The sequence below is a fragment of the Nomascus leucogenys genome, chromosome 13, assembly GCF_006542625.1.
Source record: "Nomascus leucogenys isolate Asia chromosome 13, Asia_NLE_v1, whole genome shotgun sequence".
Lineage (NCBI taxonomy): Eukaryota > Metazoa > Chordata > Mammalia > Primates > Hylobatidae > Nomascus > Nomascus leucogenys.
This window is the reverse complement of record NC_044393.1, coordinates 30,191,757-30,206,146: the sequence shown is the minus strand read 5'-3', so window position 1 is coordinate 30,206,146 and position 14,390 is coordinate 30,191,757. Positions and strand designations below refer to the sequence as shown.

At 47.6% G+C, this 14,390-nt stretch overlaps 1 protein-coding gene and 1 pseudogene across 3 annotated transcripts in view; one reads left to right on the top strand and one right to left on the bottom strand.

Moving 5' to 3' along the window:
* Positions 1-14,390, top strand: part of ZNF341 (zinc finger protein 341) — an 83,600-nt gene that overhangs the window by 21,302 nt on the left and 47,908 nt on the right. For 2 of the 3 annotated variants that reach the window (XM_030826480.1, XM_030826482.1), the window contains 4 exons: positions 1,473-1,724; positions 5,433-5,628; positions 6,976-7,066; positions 10,436-10,629. In XM_030826480.1, coding sequence (XP_030682340.1) covers positions 1,473-1,724; positions 5,433-5,628; positions 6,976-7,066; positions 10,436-10,629 — 733 coding nt within the window. The remainder of the gene's footprint in view (positions 1-1,472; positions 1,725-5,432; positions 5,629-6,975; positions 7,067-10,435; positions 10,630-14,390) is intronic. The other variant, XM_030826481.1, reaches the window with a different exon arrangement.
* Positions 110-989, bottom strand: LOC115837992 (annotated as a pseudogene).

Sequence of the window (14,390 nt, the reverse complement as noted above, 5' to 3'; positions counted from 1 at the left end):
AAGTAGCTGGGACTACAGGTGTGCACCACTATGCCTGGCTAATGTTTTTGTATTTTTAGTAGAGATGGGGTTTTGCCATGTTGCCCAGGCTGGTCTCGAACTCCTGGACTCCACCCGCCGCAGCCTCCCAAAGTGTTGAGATTACAGGAGTTAGCCACTGCACCAAGCCCAAGGCCAGGGTTTCTGTTAGGGATTGGTCATGTAGGTGACCAGCCACCATGACCAAAATTCCAGACTCCCAGAAGAAAAGGAAGTATTCACCATGAATCACATATTTTGTCCAAACAGTCTACGTAATCTGGTACAATAGAACAGTGCCCCAGGTGGGCAAAACAAGCCTTATCAACAAATGAGGTGTCCCACAAACCAGGTTCTCAGATCCCAGTCACGAGCTAGTGCTGCAAGCAAGCCCCCACTTTTCTTTTTTTCAATTTTATAAGTTTATTTGAGGTATTTGACGATCAGCGATTAGTTCTCATCCACATTGACTGTCTGTAGATTTTTGGAAGTGGTAACAGGTACATAGGTAACCAAAGTATAGAGCTTATTTGGTGAATCTTCATCCTCATTATGTTTTCTGGACAACCACACACGGATGCAGTATGGGACATTCTTTTATTCCTTTGGCTCAGACAGCTTTGTTGAGCCTGGTATCAATGCATACATCTGGAGTTCCCATCTCCTTCATGGCAAGTGTCCGAATCTCTTTGAGTGCCTGAGAAGCACGCTTCTGGAAGCCCACTCCATGGATGCACTTGTGAATGTCGATGGTGTATTCTCGGGTCACCACCTCGCTGATGGCAGAATGACCCTTTTTCTTCTCAACGCCCTTCTTTGTGGGAGCCATTCTGCTGGGTCCAAGTTGTAAAGGGAAGCCCTTCTTAAGATAGCAACATTAGGCTGCTATATTAACTCTTTTCTGCATGAATGAGGTCATTTTTGCCTACTTTATTTATTTACTTTTTTTTGAGACGGAGTCTTGCTCTGTCGCCCAGGCTAAAGTGCAGTGGTGCGATCTCCGCTCACTGCCAGCTCCGTCTCCCAGGTTCATACCATTCTCCTGCCTCAGCCTCCCAAGTAGCTGGGACTACAGGCCCCCGCCACCACACCCGGCTAATTTTTTGTATTTTTAGTAGAGATGGGGTTTCACCGTTAGCCAAGATGGTCTCAATCTCCTGACCTCGTGATCCACCCGCCTCAGCCTCCCAAAGTGCTGGGATTACAGGCGTGAGCCACCGCACCCGGCCATTTTTGCCTACTTTCATAGGGAAAAGGGATAGCAGCACCAAGCTGAGGCTTCCTTCGAATTCTCCCATGACTTTGTTTCCCCAACCTCTCTTAGCCCCTCTCCTGAGCTGCCTGGTGAGTAGCTGTTCTTTCTACTTGGCTGGCTAAAGCAAATGTCCTTCTTTCCCGATAAATAAGACAACTGGTATCAAGAGGCTGTAACACTTTTTCTTTTCTGATTTCAGAGCAGCCTGAACATGCATTCTGTGCCCAGCTACCTCACCCAGCCTCCACCCCCTCCTCCACCTCCTCCACCACTGCCCCCACCGCCACCACCTCAGCCCCCACCACCTCCACCCCAGAGCCTGGGCCCCCCTGGGCGTCCCAACCCTAGTGGGAATGGTGTGGTGGAGGTGTACAGTGGTGCCGCGCCCCTGCCTGGGAGTGGAACGGTGGAGATCCAGGCGCTGGGGATGCAGCCCTACCCACCCCTGGAGGTGAGCAGAGGGGGCAGGGTGGAAGAAGACACTGGTCATGGACATCATGGCCAACCCGGACCCATCCTGAGCACCAGCTGTGTGCCAGGCACTGTGCTGGGGATACCATGAAAACCAGACCTGGTCCCGGCCTTCATGGGGTGTACCACATCACAGGGGAGAAGGACTTTAATCAAAGCATCACACCCACAGATGTAAGATGCAAGCCATGAGAAGGTAGAATGGAGTACAGGTTATAGCAGAAATATAAGCTGCCTGCAGGTAATGCTCAGAACAGTCAGAGAATGCCTACCTTTTCGGGCAAAAAAAAGAAAAATGATTCAAAAAAATTATCTGCCTGAGTGTCTCTCACAGTTTTTAATAAGCTAGGTGTATCAGTTAGCTATTGCTGGGTAAGAAATATCCATCAGGCATCAGTGGCATATAGCAAAAGTGTTTATTGTTCACGTGTTTACAGTGGCCAGCTAGGCAACTGCGGGTCTTGGCTGGGCTCACTCATATGTCTGAACGTTGGCTGGCTGTCAGCTGCTGTAGGGTGGCCTGGGCTGGGACAAGTGGCGTGACTCAGCTCTGTTCTGTGTGACTCTCATCCTCCGCTAGGTTCTCATGGCCATGGTGGAGGTGCAAAAATGCAGACAGAAATGCCCAAGGCCTTTTGAGGTTTAGGCTTGTAAGAACACAGAATCACTTCTACTGGCCAAAGCAGATCACAAGGCCAGCTTAGATAGCGCAGGTAGGGAAATAGATGCCACCTCTTGATGGGAGGAACTGCAAAGTCACACTGCAAAGGCATGGGTACAGGGAGGGGCAAAGAATTGGTGCCATAATACAATCAATGTACCATACTAATTCCCTGCCAGTGAGCTCTAAGTTACAGGCCGTCTACTTGAAATGCACTGAGTTCATAGAACCTTCCAAGACACCAGTGCTAGAGCATATGGTTACAACCCACCTGCACTAGAAATCACACTAACTCAGACTCACCATAGAATCCAGCCACAGACATGCCCTTTCAGGTAGTCTCTTTATGGAAAGAGAGCCCAGACCAGTGGGAAGATCCCACCACAAGGCATTCACATGATGTTCTGAGGGCCTGCGAGGGGATTTGCCCTAGCCTGGGAGCATAGAACAAACTTCTCTAGGGAATTTATTGCATTGAGAAAAAGTTAAGTTAATGGGATGCTGAGATAATGCTGGTGGCTGGTGGTAGTCAGAGGGGACCAGCCCAGAGAGGACCAGCACAGAAGGAGCTGCTGCTGTTGATTTTCCATGTAGATGAGAGTATTTGAGGGCAGGGTCTGAGTCTTATTAGACTTTGCATCCTTAGCACCTAGCAGAGTACTCCTAGAGTAGATATCTTACATTGGACTGTCTGACCTCAGTCTGCACTCCTCTAAAATGGGAACTCTCCTGAAAAGCTGTTGAGGATAATAAGAGCCTATGCCAGTGGCAGTCACATTAATTACTCAGTACTGCCTTGAGTGATGGCTGAATTTATTCACGTGACAAGTATTTATTTATTTATTTGAGACAGAGTTTCACTCTGTCGCCCAGGCTGGAGTGCAGTGGTGTGATCTCAGCTGACTGCAACCTCCACCTCTCAGGTTCAAGCAATTCTCGTGCCTCAGGCTCCCAAGTAGCTGGTATTACAGGTGTGAGCTACCACGCCCAGCTAATTTTTTTGTATTTTTAGTAGAAACGGGCTTCATCATGATGGCCAGGCTGGTCTCGAACTCCTGGCTGGCCTCAGGTGATCTGCCTGCCTTGGCCTCCCAAAGTGCTGGGATTACAGGCATGAGCCACTGCACCCTGCCCAACAAGTATTTATTGAGTGCTGTATTGGTTAGGGTTTGGTCAGGAAAATAGAAACCAGGCAAGGTATTTCTCCAGAGGGATTTTTTTTTTTTTTCTAAATTAGAGATGGGGTCTCACTTTAGCCCAGGTTGGTCTCCATCTCCTGGCCTCAAGTGATCCTCTCACCTCAGCCTCCCAGAATGCTGGGATTACAGGCATGAGCCACCACACCCGCCCAGATTTTATCATTTTTTTTTTTTTTTACTTTTTTTTCAGCTTTGTCTGATTTTATTACTCCAACTGTAGCTTTCTATTTATTTGTATTTGTCTGAAATATTTTTTCAACTTTGGGCTTTTTGCTGAGTTGAATTCTTTTTTTTTTTTTGAGACAGTGTCTTGCTCTGTCGCCCAGGCTGGAGTGCAGTGGCATGATCACGGCTCACCACATTCTCGATCTCCCAGGCTCAGGTGATTCTCCTACCTCAGCCTCCTGAGTAACTGGGATTACAGGCATGCACCACTTTGCCCATCTAATTTTTTTAATGTTTTGTGGAGATGAGATCTCCCTATGTTGCCCAGGCTAGTCTCAAACTCTTCTGCTCAAGTGATCTTCCTTCCTCGGCCTCCCAAAGTGCTGGAATTGCAGGCATGAGCCATTGTGCCTGGCTAGAGATTTTGGATAGGGCACCTCAGGAAGACCAATGGATGATGAATAGGCCAGGCACAGTGGCTCATGCCTGTAATCCCTGCACTTTGGGAGCCCGAGGTGGGTGGATCACTTAAGCTCAGGAGTTTGAGTCCAGCTTGGGCAACATGGTGAAATCTTGTCTCTACAAAGTACACAAAAATTAGCTGGGCGTGGTGGTGTGTGCCTGTTATCCCAGCTATTTAGTGGGGTGAGGCGGGAGGGTTGCTTGAGCCTGGGAGGTCAAGGCTGCAGTGAGCCAAGATCACATGATTGCATTCCAGCCTGGGCAATAGAGCAAGAAAAATCTGAATGCCTCAGAATTCATTTGGTAATTTCTTGTGGCTTCAGTTCTCAGTGAAGAGAAGCCTGCTACTCTGGCATTGGGTAGTGTCAGTCAGGAAGTGGAGCAGCTGGGGGAGCACAGACCCCTCTGACTTCCTGGTTCTCTCTTTTTTTTTTTTTTTTTTGAGACAGAGTCTCACTCCATCGCCCAGGCTGGAGTGCAGTGGCGCGATCTCGGCCCACCGCAACCTCCGCCTCCCAGGCTCAAGTGATTCTCCTGCCTTAGTCTCCTGAGTAGCTGGGATTATAGGCACACACCACCATGCCTGGCTAATTTTGGTATTTTTAGTAGAGACGGGGTTTCACCATGTTGGCCAGGCTGGTCTCAAACTCCTGACCTTAGGTGATCTGCCCACCTTGGTCTCCCAAAGTGCTGAGATTACAGATGTGAGCCACCATGTCCAGCCACCTAGTTCTCTTATGCTGGCAAAGTACCACTGATAAGAATAGACATGGCAAATAATAACAGCTAATGTGTATTGCGTGCTCACTCTGTGCCAGTCACTGTTCTAAGCCCTTAATATGTTACTTCATTTAATCATCACAGTAACTGCATGAGAGGGGTACTATGATGAGTCCCATTTTACAGATGTGGAAACTGAGGCAGAAATTAAAAAGATGCCTAAGGTCACTTCGGTGCTAAGTGGAAGAGTCAAGATTTGAACCCAGGCAGCCTGGCTCCATAGCTGTTCTGGCCTCCTGGCTTCATGAAGTTCTAAGGGGGCTTGGGAGTGGCTTGGGTGACCGGGCCAGGTGGAGGGGCTGTAATGGTGATGTAGGGGAGAGTGGCTGAGGTCAACCAGGGAGGCAGGGAGAGTGCCCCTGGCTGGGAGCTCTTCCCCTCCCCTGGCAGGGCTTTTTCCCTGACTGTGTTGTCCTTCTAGGTGCCAAACCAGTGTGTGGAGCCTCCAGTATATCCCACCCCCACAGTGTACAGCCCTGGCAAACAGGGATTCAAACCCAAAGGACCAAACCCCGCTGCCCCCATGACCAGCGCTACCGGGGGCACGGTGGCCACCTTTGACTCTCCACCAATGCTGAAGACCCGACGGGCTAAAGGTGCCAGGGGACTCCCGGAAGGTGGGCCCCCAGCCTGCCATGGGCATCTTTCCTCAACATTGGCCAATCCACAAGCTGCTTGGTTCTGGTCTTCCCTTTTATGGTAGTTCAAGTTTGGTTGCATGTAATAGAAAATTCAAAATAGCAATGACTTCAAAATGATAGAATTTTCTTTCTCTCATGTGTAAGTCAAGGCCAAAGCCAGACAATCTGGGGATCATGTGACTGCATGGGCACCAGGCACCCTCGTTTCTTCTATCTTTCTGTTTCCACCACCTCCAGAACATGGTATCAGTTATCCTGGTGCCTCATTGTCTAAGATGGCTGCTGGAGCTCCAGTCATCACTTTAATATTCCAGGCAGTAACAAGAAGGGAAAGAGAAGGATAAAAGGGGCTTCTCCCAGCTTCTAGAAGTTCTGTTTGATATTTTTGCCCATATCTCATTGATGAAAACTTAGTCACATGGCCATACCTAGCTGCAAGAGAAGCTGGGAAATGTCTGTTTTGGCTAGGGACATTGATACTCCCATTATGGGATTTGTGAGGAGTGAAGAAGGAGAGAGTGGATATTAGGCAAGCAGTAGTATCTGCCATCCTAATGCAGATGCTAAGTATGGGGTGGGAGGTGGTGTCAGAGCAGGCAGCAGATGGAGAGGATAGAAATTGAAAAATTTTCAGCAGCTTTCCAGTCAACTACTCCTCCCCTTCCTTCCTTCCACAATGATGTATTGAGCATCTGTGTGCCAGGCCCCATGTCAGGCACTGGAATCTAGTCTCTTGGTCTATGATTCCTTCTGCCTTCAGTTTAATGGAAGAGACAGACAGGGAATAAATAAATAAATATTTCTGGGTTGCTCCAGGAAGGAGGTTAATGGGTCTTATGATTGCGAATAACTAGGGAGAGGCTGGAAAATGATTCCACCTATTCATGTGGGTATCTGTGGGACAAGCATTCCAGGCAAGGGGGAACAGCAGGTGCAAAGGCCCGGAGGCAGGAACATGCTTGAAGTCTTTTAAGGTTAGCAAGGTTAGCTAGGAGTCCACGGCAGCTGGATGGAGAGAATGATGAGGTTGTCAGGAGTGAGGGGATACAGAGTGCTGTGGGCCATGGCAAAGAGGGTGGATTTGATTGTAGGGCAGAGGGGAGCCTTTGAAGGATTCGTCTTGCTTTCCCAGCTGGAGCATGTCCTGGGCGTTCCTCTCCAGGCCCTGTGAAGCTCTCCCATGTCTCCTCCCTGGCCTGTGCATGGGCATAGACTTCCCTGGGGTACACATTGTCTGGCTCAGATACAGTAGCCAGAGGCTGCCCTTGGTACCCTGAGCTGCACCCCTAGCCTCATTGTCCCCTCCTTCCACTTGTCTTTCAGCTGCAGGGAAGCCAAAGGCCCAGAAACTCAAGTGCTCATACTGTGACAAGTCATTCACCAAAAACTTTGACCTGCAGCAGCACATCCGAAGGTACACATGCGTGGTGAGGCAGGTGGCTCCTGGGCAGGTGTGGCTGGGACCATCTGTGCTGGAAACGCGACTCCCTTCTCAGCCCCTAGCCTGTGGGGTGACCCAGGCTGCACTTGCGTGTTCAGGCTGTAGTCCAGGTCGGGTGGTTTTCCCTCTTCTATCTCAGAGGCTGTGGGAGGGACCTGTGAAAGCTGTGGGACCTGCCCATAGAGACTGGGAAGGTCAGGGATGGGCCGTGTAGGGGAAGAAAAGCACTGAACCAAGAGGGGCTTCACAGATGTGTTAGTGCTGTCTCAGGCCTCCCCTCTGCAGAACAGGCTGGCCTACCAGGGCTGCCATACTCTGCAAATAGGACTCTGTGAGCTCTCTGCTCACTCCAGACTAACCATGCAGTAATCCCTTCTGGGCCTTAGTTTTTCCATCTGTGGAAGGGGAGGGTGGGCTTGTTCAGCATTTCTCACACAGTGAGATGCACTGGTACATGAGATGATTTTTTTTTTTTGTTTTTGAGACTGAGTTTCACTCTTGTTGCCCAGGTTGGAGTGCAATGGTGCGATCCCGGCTCACTGCAACCTCTGACTCCTGGGTTCATGTGATTCCACTGCCTCAGCCTCCCAAGTAGCTGGGATTACAGGCATGCACCACCACGCCCGGCTAATTTTGTATTTTTAGTAGAGATGGGATTTCTCCATGTTGGTCAGGCTGGTCTCGAACTCCCAACCTCAGGTGATCCACCCGCCTCGGCCTCCCAAAGTGCTGGAACTACAGGTGTGAGCCACTGCGCCCGGCTGATGAGATGATTTTTGGTGGTTCATGGATATGGGGTTGAAAAGTTCTGAAAAATGTAGTGGGAAAGTTATTCCCTTTGCAATTTCAGTCCTTAGGGAGTCATAGAGAAAACCTCAGTTTGGTATAATTTGGTCTTTAACACCTTTGGTATACATGCTCATCTCTTATAACAGAAGGAGAGAGAGAGAGAGGGAGAGAGAGACAGAGAGAGAGAGAACAAATCTCACATTCCAGCCATGGCTGGCAACAGCTTCTATCTAGACCAGGGTTTTTCAGCTTTGGCACTACTGACATTTTGGATCTGGGGTCACATCATTCTTTCCTGTAGGGAGCTGACCTGCACATCGTGAAATGTTTAGGAGCATCCCTGGCCTCTAACTATTAGATGCTAGTGGTACTGCAGCTACAGCTGTGACAATCAAAAATGCCAAATGTTCCCTGGAGGGCAAAACTGGCTTCAGTTGAGAACTGGTCTACACGAGTGCTGTCGCTGTCCAATAGAACTTTCTGTAGCGATAGAAATGCTCGAATTGGGCTGGGCGCGGTGGCTCATGCCTGTAATCCTAGCACTTTGGGAGGCTGAGGTGGGTGGATCACTTGAGGTCAGGGGTTCAAGACCACCCTGGCCAACATGGTGAAACCCCGTCTCTACTAAAAATACAAAAATTAGTTGGGCATGGTGGTGGGTGCTTGTAGTCCCAGCTACTCTGGAGGCTGAGACAGGAGAATCCCTTGAACCCAGGAGGCGGAGATTGCAGTGAGCCGAGATCGTGCCAGTGCACTCCAGCCTGGGTGACAGAGTGAGACTCTGTCTCAAAAAACAAAAAAAAAAGAAATGCTCGGCCGGGCGCGGTGGCTCACGCTTGTAATCCCAGCACTTTGGGAGGCCGAGGCAGGCGGATCACGAGGTCAGGAGATCGAGACCACGGTGAAACCCCGTCTCTACTAAAAATAGAAAAAAAATTAGCTGGGCATCGTGGCGGGCGCCTGTAGTCCCAGCTACTCGGAGAGGCTGAGGCAGGAGAATGGCGTGAACCCGGGAGGCGGAGCTTGCAGTGAGCCGAGATTGCGCCACTGCACTCCAGCCTGGGCGACAGAGCGAGACTCCGTCTCAAAAAAAAAAAAAAAAAAAAAAAAAAGAAATGCTCAAACTGGTGCTGTCCAGTATGGTAGCTACTGACTATACATGGCTGCTGAGCACTTGGAATGTGGCTAGTGAGACTGAGAAACTGAATTTTGTATTTTATTTTATTTTAATGAATTTAATTTTTTTTTCTTTTTTGAGACAGGGTCTTGCTCTGTTGCCCAGGCTGGAATGCAGTGGTGCAATCTCGGCTCACTGCAGCCTCAACCTCCCAGGCTCAAGCAATCCTCCTACCTCAGCCTCCTAAGTAGCTGAGACCACAGGCTCGCTCCACCACACCTACCTAATTTTTGCATTTTTTGTAGAAACAGGGTTTCATCATGTTGCCCAGGCTGGTCTTGAACTCCTGAGCTCAAGCGATTCTCCCGTCTCAGCTTTCCAAAGTGCTGGGATTACAGGTGTGAGCCACCATGCCGGGCTTGAATTTAAATTTAAATAGACCCATATGGCTTATGTCTACCTCATGGGACAGTATAGCCCTAGATCTTGCATTTTTTTTTTTTTTGTTACTTTATGACAAGTGGTTTTCCACATAGAATAACAAAAGGAAGCTTTTTTTTAAAGATTATTTTATTTTCATTTATTTTATTTTTAGAGACAAGGTCTCACTCTGTCATCCAGGCTGGAGTGCAGTGGCATGATCATAGCTCATTGTAACCTCCAACTGCTGGGCTTAAGTGATCCTTCCACCTCAGATTCCCAAAGTGCTAGAATTACATATGTGAGCCATAAAATTATTTTAAGTTTTAAAAAAGTGAGTTGATTGGAAGAAAAATGTTAAACTGTGGTACAAGTGCTATGCTGTGACAACTCGAATGTTTTCTCCTTCAAATGACAGACGTCCCTATTTATTTTTGAGATGGAGTCTCACTCTGTCACCCAGGCTGGAGTGCAGTGGCGCAATCTTGGCTCACTGCAACCTCCGCCTCCTGGGTTCAAGCGATTCTCCTGCCTCAGCCTCCTGAGTAGCTGGGATTATAGATGCCCACCACCACACCCAGTTAATTTTTGTATTTTTAGTACAGAGAGAGTTTCACCATGTTGGCCAGGCTGGTCTCGAACTCCTGACCTCAAGTGATCCACCTGCCTTGGCTTCCCAAAGTGCTGGGATTACTGGCGTGAACTACTGTGCCAGGCCAGAAGTCCTCATTTAAATGGGCTTGAACAATTAGGAAATGTTCTCTCATGGTATGAGATGGCCAGAGGAGGGCGGCTCCAGGGTTTGTTGATGAGCAGCTCAGTAATGTGACCCGGAACCCAGGGTCTTTCCATCTCTGGTTTGCCTGCCTCAGCGAGGGGGCTCGTCCCCGTGGTGTCAGAATGTGGCAAGTGGCATCTGGATGTTCTTTCTGGGCCTTCCTTGTGGCTGTGAGCTCCTGGGCTGAGGCCTTGTCCCCATTTCTGCAGGAGGGCACTGACAAGCTTGTCTTCCACAGCCACACTGGTGAGAAGCCCTTCCAGTGCATTGCATGTGGCCGTGCCTTTGCCCAGAAGTCTAATGTTAAGAAACACATGCAGACCCACAAGGTGTGGCCTCCAGGACACAGTGGTGGAACCGTGTCTCGAAACTCTGTGACTGTACAGGTCATGGCCCTGAACCCCAGCAGGCAGGAGGACGAGGAAAACGCAGGTGGGTGGAAGTAGGGAACGCCATGCTCCCCACACCTCTCTTCTGCCGCTTCACAGGTTTTATTGCTAGCTGTGTGACCTTGGGCAACCCCCATGACCTCTCTGGGCTTCAATCTACCTTTATCTATAAAATATGGCATAAGATGAAAGGAAGGATGACAAACATACAACATGTGTGGCATTACTGTAATACTGTACCCACGGCAGACATCACTATTCAATCACTTACCCATTTCTTGCTGAGCGTGGCTCTCACCTCAGAATCTTTTTTTTTTAACTTATGAATTATTTCTGGAATTTTCTATTTAATATTTTCAGACCATGGTTGACTTTGGGTAATTGAAATCATGGAAAGTAAAACTGCAAGTAAGGGGAGACTACTATAAAATAAAAATTTATGAGCCCATACTGTTACAATAAATGAATGAATAAATAAATAGGGGATAAAATAAAGCCTTTTTTTTTTTTTTTTTTTACTCTAAGTTCTGGGATACATGTGCAGAACATGCAGGTTTGTTACATAGGTATACGTGTGCCATGGTGGTTTGCTGCACATATCAACCCATCATCTAGGTTTTAGGCCCCGCATGCATTAGGTGTTTGTCCTAATGCTCTCCCTCCCCTTGTCCCCAGCCCCCCGACAGGCCCTGGTGTGTGATGTTCCCCTCCCTGTGTCCATGTGTTCTCATCGTTCAACTCCCACCTATGAGTGAGAACATACGGTGTTTGGTTTTCTGTTCCTGTGTTAGCTTGCTGAGAATGATGGTTTCCAGCTTCATCCATGACCCTGCAAAGGACATGAACTCATTATTCTTTGTGGCTGCATAGTATTCTATGGTATATATGTGCCACATTTAAAGAAAGCCCTTTCTTACAGTAAAAGTGAACTGATAAAAGTAGAAATGATGATTAAATTAGAAAATAACCATTTGACAGCCACCATAGTAATACAGTCACATGCTATGTAAGGATGTTTCCATGAGTAACAGATGGCATATGTGACAGTGGTCCCATAAGATTATAATGGAGCTGGAAAATTTCTGTCATCTAGTGACATTGTTGCCATTGTAAAATCATAGCACACTGCATTACCTTTTCTATGTTTAAGTTATGTTTATTTTTAAAATTTTAGATTTAGAGGGTACATGTACTTGTTTGTTACATGGGTATTAGATGCATAATGGTGGTGGCTGGGCTTCTAGTGAACCCATCACCCAAATACTAGACATTGTACCAACAGGTAGTTTTTCTTTTTTTTTTTCTTTTTTTGAGACAGAGTCTCACTCTGCCATCCAAGCTGGAGTGCAGTAGTGCTATCAGCTCACTGCAACCTCTGCCTTCCAGGCTCAAGTGATCCTCCTGCCTTAGCCTCCCGAGTAGCTGGGAATACAGGTGCCCTTTACCACACCTGGCTAATTTTCGTATTTTTAGTAGAGACAGCTTCACCATGTTGGCCAGGCTGGTCTCGAACTCCTGACCTCAAGTGATCCACCCACCTTGGCCTCCCAAAGTGCTGGGATTACGGACGTGAGCCACCGTGCCTAGCTAACAGGTAGTTTTTCAACCCTTGCCTTCCCTCACCATCCCTGCTCAGAATCTGTTTTCTATATGTTGCTCCAGGCAGTCACTGTAGTTGATCAGAAGTCGAAAGCTATTTGACCTCCATGGTTAGTTGGTCTCCAAATCTCTTTATACATGTGGGATTCTCATCATTTGTTCCTGAGCTAATGCTCCTATCCTTGATATTGATTTAGTTTCTTTCTTGCATGAGGACTGAGAACTTACTAGGTTTAGAGCAGTGCTGCCCAACAGAAATATAGTATGAACAGCATACTATATAATTTAAATTGTTCAGCTGTGCATGGTGGCTCACGCCTGTAATCCCAGCACTTTGGGAGGCTGAGGTGAGAGGATCTGTTGAGCTCAGGAGTTCAAGATCAGCCTGGGCAATATGGTAAAACCCCATTTCTATTTTTTTTTTTTTTTGAGGCGGACTCTCGCTCTGTCGCCCAGGCTGGAGTGCAGTGGTGCGATCTCCGCTCCCTGCAAGCTCCGCCTCCCGGGTTCATGCCATTCTCCTGCCTCAGCCTCCCGAGTAGCTGGGACTACAGGCGCCTGCCACCACGCCCGGCTAATTTTTTGTATTTTTAGTAGAGACGGGGTTTCACCGTGCTAGCCAGGATGGTCTCCATCTCCTGACCTCGTGATCCGCCCGCCTCGGCCTCCCAAAGTGCTGGGATTACAGACATGAGCCACCACGCCCGGCCCCCATCTCTATTTAAACAAAAATATATAAGTTCTGTCTTTAGTGGCAAAAATAGTCTTAAATAAATAAATGAAATAAAATTTTCTAGTAGCTACATTAAAAACAATTTTTAAAAAGATCAAATTAATTTTAATGATATATCTTACTTAACCATATGTGTGTATATGTATGTGTATATATATGTGTGTGTGTGTATATATATATATGTGTGTGTGTGTATATGTATATATATTTTTTTTTTTTTTTTTTTTTTTTTTTTTTTTTTTGCGATGGAGTCTTGCTCCGTTGCCCAGGCTGGAGTGCAGTGGTGCCATCTTGGCTCAATGCAACCTCCACCTCCTGGTATTTAACCCGAAATATTAACATTATTATTTTAACATATAATGTGAAGATTAAATATACTTTATATTCTTTTTTTAATAAATTTTTGAAATCCAGCAGATATATACACTTATAGCACATCTGGATATGGACTGGACACATTTCTTTCTGTTTTTTGTTTTGTTTTTTAGTTAGGGTCTCATTCTGTCACCTCAGACTGGAGTTCAGTGGTGCAATCATAACTCATTGTTGCCTCGAACTCCTGGACTCAAGTGATCCTCCCTCCTCAGCCTCATAAGTAGCTGGGACGGGGGTGCACCACTGCGCCTGGCTAATTGTTAAAAATTTTTTTTTTGTAGAGACAGGTTCTTGCTTTGTTGCCCAGGCTGGTCTCAAACTCCTGAGCTCAAGTGATCCTCTCACCTCAGCCTCCCAAAGTGCTGGAATTATAGGTGTGAGCCATCATGCCTGGCACCACATTTCAAGTTCTCAGTAGCCACATGTGGCTCAGGACCACTTTATTGGATAGTGTAAGGCCAGAGTCTAAGCCATTCCCATGTAGCCCCAAGGGTGAGCAATGCCAGTCACGTGCTAGGTAATGAAGGGAGTGTTTTGCTGGGAAAGCAATGTGTGGCCACTTTTATCTGACCTTCCTTCAGGCTTCCTGTTGGAACTAGCCCTACTGTGTGCCCTCTGAGTTCTTGTGAACTCTTTTTTTTTTCTTTAAAAAAAATTTTCTTTTGAGACAAGATCTTGCTCTGTCACCCAGGCTGGAGTGCAATGGCATGATGGTGGCTCCCTGCAACCTCAACCTCCCGGGCTCAAGTGATCCTCCCCCCTCAGCTTCCTGGGTAGGTGGGACCACCGGCACATGCAACCATGCCCAGCTATTTTGTTTATTTTTTGTAGAGATGGCATCTCATTATGTTGCCGAGGCTGGTCTTGAACTCCTGGGTTCAAGGGATCCTCCTTCCTCGGCCTACTAAAGTGCTGGGATTATAGGAATGAGCCACCACACGGCCCTAAAGAATAAATCATTTCTTCCATTTCTTCTGAAACTCCTTTAGTGTCTAGCACCAAAGTTTTAACCATTTAGCAAACATTTATAGAGGCATACTATGTGCCAGGCCACTGGGCCTGCAGGGATGAGGCCAGAGGCCAGAGGCCCCTGATGT